Below are 5307 nucleotides of genomic sequence, written 5' to 3'. Positions count from 1 at the left end.
TGTCCAGATTAAACGAGATTCTTCCAGTTTGGTTGATCACCAATTCCTTTCAAATTTTCGCGATATTTGTTTTAATTTACGGGTTTGAGAGTTAAGGAGCGAATTTTCTGTGCTTTGTTAACTTCTTTTTAAGAGGAGTTACAGAGTCGAGTGTTGTTCGCAGCGAGCCTACGGCGCTATCGACAAAATGATCAAAGTCGGTACAGGAAACCTCTGTTACTGAGGGACTTGGTATTAAATTTAACGATGGAGGAATCATTTCCTTAAATTTTGTGACAGCACTATCTGATAAACATCTAGTATAGTAACTGTTGCTGAGTGGCGTGTAATCGAGTAAATAGAAATCAAAAGTAATCAAATAAGGATCCGATAGTGAGGGATTCTGTGGAAAGACTGTTAGGTTATCAATTTCAATTCTATACGTCAGAACTAGATCGAGGGTATGGTTAAAACAATGAGGTTGTTACACAAAAAAATCCAAGAGCAGAAACTCCACCAGCGCACAGAAGCAGATTGAGCGCGGGGAGAAGAGCTGAAGCTGGAGCAGGAAATCTGTGCAAGCAACATGGTGTCTGAGTGCGAGCACACAGTTTGAGCAGAAATAGAGCGACCCATTTTTGTTCTTCCAGCAGCTTTTTAAACATCAATCTTTTTTTTCCCAGTGGCTTTTTAGGGATGTTTTGTAACAGCACTTTGCCATTTTTCTCCAGCTTTTTCAGCGCCCATCACTGAATTTGAGCAGCTTTTAAGGCACAAAAGTGGCCGTTTTGTAGCAACCAGTCACTGTTTTACCAGTGGCTTTTTATGCATCAGCTAGTGTAGCCGTTTGGTACTATCACATGCGTTGTGTAGTTTCACAGATGACAGGGACAGTCAGTGCCAGACTCTGATGCTGCTTTATTGGCATATACAGTATCTGGTCGTGAACACAGGAAAATATCTCTCAGTCAGGTCTCACAGCCACAGCAAGGATCAAACATAAACACGAGTCCTTCCGATAGCAGAATGTTGCTTAGAAACGGGGAGCACCCGCAAAGTCTGCCAAGTGTACCGGGCTCATCCGTGTGGCGTTCAAGTGCCCACAGGTAAATAAGAGCTTGTAACTCATAAATCATAATAAAAGGCAACAGGCAGGTAAATAATAATACATTAAATGCAGTGCACCTTCAGCACCTGTCACTGAATTTCCAACAGCTTTTGAGGCACAAATGTGGGTGTTTTTTTTAGGAGCTTTTTAGACAAGACAGAAAGGATACGATAGAACTTAATTCAACTCAAAGGAAATTGCTGTGCAGCAGCTGCAATATAAAGTCAGAGGAGGAGGAGTTAGGAGTGACCCATCACTATTTTTCAAGCAGCTTCTTAGGCATCAAAAGTTGGTGTTTCATAGCGACCCGTCACTGTTTTTCCAGTGGATAATTAGGCATCAAATGTGGGTGTTTTTTAACAACCCTTTGCAGTTTTGTTTAGCACACATCGTTGAATTTTGAGCAGCTTTTAAGGTATTTTGTAGTAACCCATTGATGTTTTCAGCAGCTTTAAGGCACCAAACATGGGGGGGCTTTGTGGCAACCCATTGCTGTGTTTCCAGTGAAATTGTTTGCTACCAGCAGGCCACCATATTTTTTCCTGAGGAAAAACACCAAAGCTCTGGAGCATTTATCAGTCTGGTGTTGAAGGTTTTATATCTCTTGAGCAAAAGCAAATACCACAGCCCTTTTATCTCTGTTTTCTCTGGTCATACAGAACCAAACTGTGTCTTTCTTCTGCAGCCCAGTTCAATAAAAACACCATCGCTCCAACAGTGACATACTCCTCTCTCATCATCAGGTGCTGTCTCCACGCCCATCATAGAGATCAGATCATATTACAATGGAAGTGTGGTGTTACAGTGTGAGTCTGCAGGCTGGCATCCAGAGCCTGAGGTGTTGTGGCTGGACGGTGAGGGAAAGCTCCTCTCTGCTGGACCTACAGAGACAGTCAGAGGTCCTGATGACCTCTATACTGTCAGCAGCAGAGTGACTGTGGAGAAGAGACACAGCAACAGCTTCACCTGTAGAGTCCAACAGAGGAACATCAACCAGACCACAGAGACACACATCCAGGTTCCAGGTTACAAAGAGTTCTTCCTGAATAAAATATATCGTCACTGGTTTACACAGTTTGGGTCTGGTTTGATTAAAACGTGTCATTCTGTTCTGTGTTTTATCATTTCAGATGATTACTTCATGGATCTGCTCTCTTCTAGCTGGATTTGGAGCAACACACTTGCTATTATTGCTGTCGTACTGTCAGTTATTTTCATACTATTATGTCAGTGGAGATAGAACTATGATATGTTAATATTATCTGATCTATAAATATCTATGTAACATTGTATTATCTAGCAGACACTTTCATATAGTTTCTGTTTGAGTATTAAAGAAAACGACTTATTGCTAACATGAACAAACTGATAAAACAGAGATGGACTCCATGTGGTCGTGCAGGATGAAATACGTCACTGGTGGAGCCACACTGGTGTCTTTCTCTGGTTTCCCAGTTCCCAGTTGATATAATGAAGGTTACATTAACTTAATAAGAGAACTTAATGAGCTTCCTGGAGGGCACTCACAAACTGATCAACGTGGTGTTCAACATCTTTCACACCATTAACTTGGTCACTAAAGAGCTACAGCCACACACAGTACCCATACTGCCATACTATTTAGTATGCCAGAAAAAGATTTGGTTTGTCCCAAAATATAGTATGTCAAATGCAGTATGCCAGAAATACCAGCATGTTCTACTAACTGATGCCCAGTCAAATCATAACAACAGCAATATTAATTGTTTAGGTGAACTAAAAAAATCATAAAGATTACCAACACAACAAAAGGACATACCGATGAAAACAGCACTGGTAGGGAAATGCAAATTGAATTTTACTGTTGTGAACATAATGTCAGAATCTACAATGTATGCAGTTAAAAGTTAAACTTCATACGTCACAGAGTTACAACAGCAGAGCTCCCCAGGTTGTTCAAGATAATGGATATATGAGCAAGAAGGTCAAAGTTCAGAGCGTAATGTTATGAGACAGTAGTATGGCCTGACTGTATGCATCCTGCATGCAACAGGACATACAGCACCTACGAAGGGTAAAAACAACAGGTATGCAAGTTTGAACGCTCCCAAAGAGTTCATGACAGGGGCGGGACTTACTGGACATTAAATGATCCGCTCTCACCACAGTCTTGAACACACAGTACATAGAATCCTGAACTGGAAGAGCTTAAAGATTTCTACGCTCGTATTTCTTAACACAAATAAAACAAGACACAGGAACATGAATACTGAAGCGTTTACTGCAGTTCAATTAAAAGCTATTCTCTGTGCATGTCTCAACTGAACGAAGGCCACCTGTTCAGGAGTAGGTACACGTTCATGATAGACTATCATTGGCATAGTCAAAGCCCCTGAATTACTGTATAACATCTACCTCTGTTTATAGACAAGTTTCTTTCACAAAAATGTCGCCCAATAGTAAAAAAGGATTTCACGCCAGATAAATCTGCAGAATCAAATGTAGCAGAGTCAGTGGTCCTAAAAGTTAATGAAAAACAACATAACTGTCATTGTCATGTTACTGTGACTGAAATGCTCCATAAAGCTAAACTGCAGAGTCAGGTAAGTATTTCCTGTGGGCTCGTCACCATGAGCAACCTCTTTCATCTAAAATTAAACATTTAATCCATTGTTAAATAAATAATATGTTGATACAGCAGCTTTAAACTACCAATTTATTGACAGTAAGTCAAGTGTTTTTACTGTTTTGAATCTGTACATGACTCGTATTACAGGTTTAGACCGCTGGTGGAATTTGTTTGTTCTCACAAGGAAACTAAAAATAAAAAACTGATCGTTCTTCAGATGTACTTTTGAATTAATTATTATTATTTTTCATATTTAAAAGTTAACGTTAGCTGCCACTCATTATATATATATATATATATATAATTAATATATTAATATTATAAGCACAACCTGGGTCTATTGCTCACTGAGTTTAAAAAGTCGGAGCATTTTTCTAACCTCAGTGTCTAAACCCTCTGCACCCAAACACTCATTTTTACTTGCATATGCAGTGAACTGCTGCAGTGTATGCTGTCGTATAGGAGAGTCTTGTTGCAGCAAAAGCAAGCTGAGGAGGACAAAACTGCAGATTTCAGTAAGGAAAGGATTTAGTTGTTTTCTTTTCGCTGACAGAAAACCATTAAAATATGTTTGGATCAGCCCGGAGGATCGAGACATCTCTGATAAAGACAGGAGACAAAACACAGACCAGTTTGTTTGGATGCTTGAGCCTTTAATTTTGCATAAGACAAGAAAGAAGAGTTTACTTTGCAGAATATATGTAGATTTGTGCTAAAAGCATTCTTTTCATAACACATTCAGTCTGCTCTCATTAAAGGCACAAGGCCTCAGAGACAATCCAGCTCCTGTTCATGTCACTTGTCGCTTCATTCCTTCAGTAGCGTTACAGCGATAGCAAAGACAAACTCAGCTCACATGTGAGACTGAGGGTGTAAAGAAAGATGTATATGAAAGCAGGTTCTTCATGTCTCTGTGTCAGACCTGGAATCATCATCTCTTCCTGGCACAGACAGACGGTAACTTGTCGGAGCATTGGAGGTCATTCCAGCACCTCCCACCTGCAAGCAAAAAAATAAAGAGTTGTTTGAGTCAGTGAATGTGACACAAACAAAGACCTCAGACTGTTGATGTGATCGGTGACTCCTAACTGATACGTTTAGGTGACACAACACTATGGGCACTGATAAGATACAAATCATTGTCAAAACATAAATGGTGTAAACTGTGAACTGCTAACCACCAACTGATCTGATAAAACCAAAGAATATCTGACTCAGAAAGACGTTCGTGAAGAAAATCTTTATGTTATCTCTAGATGAACTAAATCAACCTGGCAGTGTTGTGTGTCATCCAAAGCATTTTGAAGCTGCGACCAGCAGCTCTATCTCGCTCTGTCCGTTTCACAAAATGTCTCCACTGTTTGGCTATCTCGCTCTGTCCGTTTCACAAAATGTCTCCACTGTTTGGTGGTCACAGTTTTTGTCCTAGGAGGCTGAAATTCAGTGTGGAGGTCGCAGCTATCGTGAATTCATGCTTGTTTTTTCTGAGGCCAGCGCTGTAATGAGACTCAGGAGTGCTGTGTGTTTACACTCTGCTACAAACCTCCGTGTCATTATGAGGCCCTGAGCGTCTTCACTTTTCTTCACTAAGCCATGCATGTTGCTGTTTTCT

General features: G+C 40.3%; 1 protein-coding gene across 1 annotated transcript in view; it reads right to left on the bottom strand.

Annotated features, from left to right (window-relative positions):
- Nucleotides 1-4327: 4327 nt before the first annotated feature.
- LOC126403909 (ladderlectin-like) overlaps nt 4328-5307 on the bottom strand; it is a 26321-nt gene continuing 25341 nt past the window's right edge. The window contains exon 7 of the mRNA XM_050066728.1: nt 4328-4694. Coding sequence (XP_049922685.1) covers nt 4627-4694 — 68 coding nt within the window. The 3' untranslated portion in view covers nt 4328-4626. The remainder of the gene's footprint in view (nt 4695-5307) is intronic.

This window comes from Epinephelus moara, chromosome 17, assembly GCF_006386435.1.
Source record: "Epinephelus moara isolate mb chromosome 17, YSFRI_EMoa_1.0, whole genome shotgun sequence".
NCBI classification, from domain to species: Eukaryota; Metazoa; Chordata; class Actinopteri; order Perciformes; family Serranidae; genus Epinephelus; species Epinephelus moara.
This window is presented reverse-complemented; position numbering and strand designations above follow the sequence as displayed.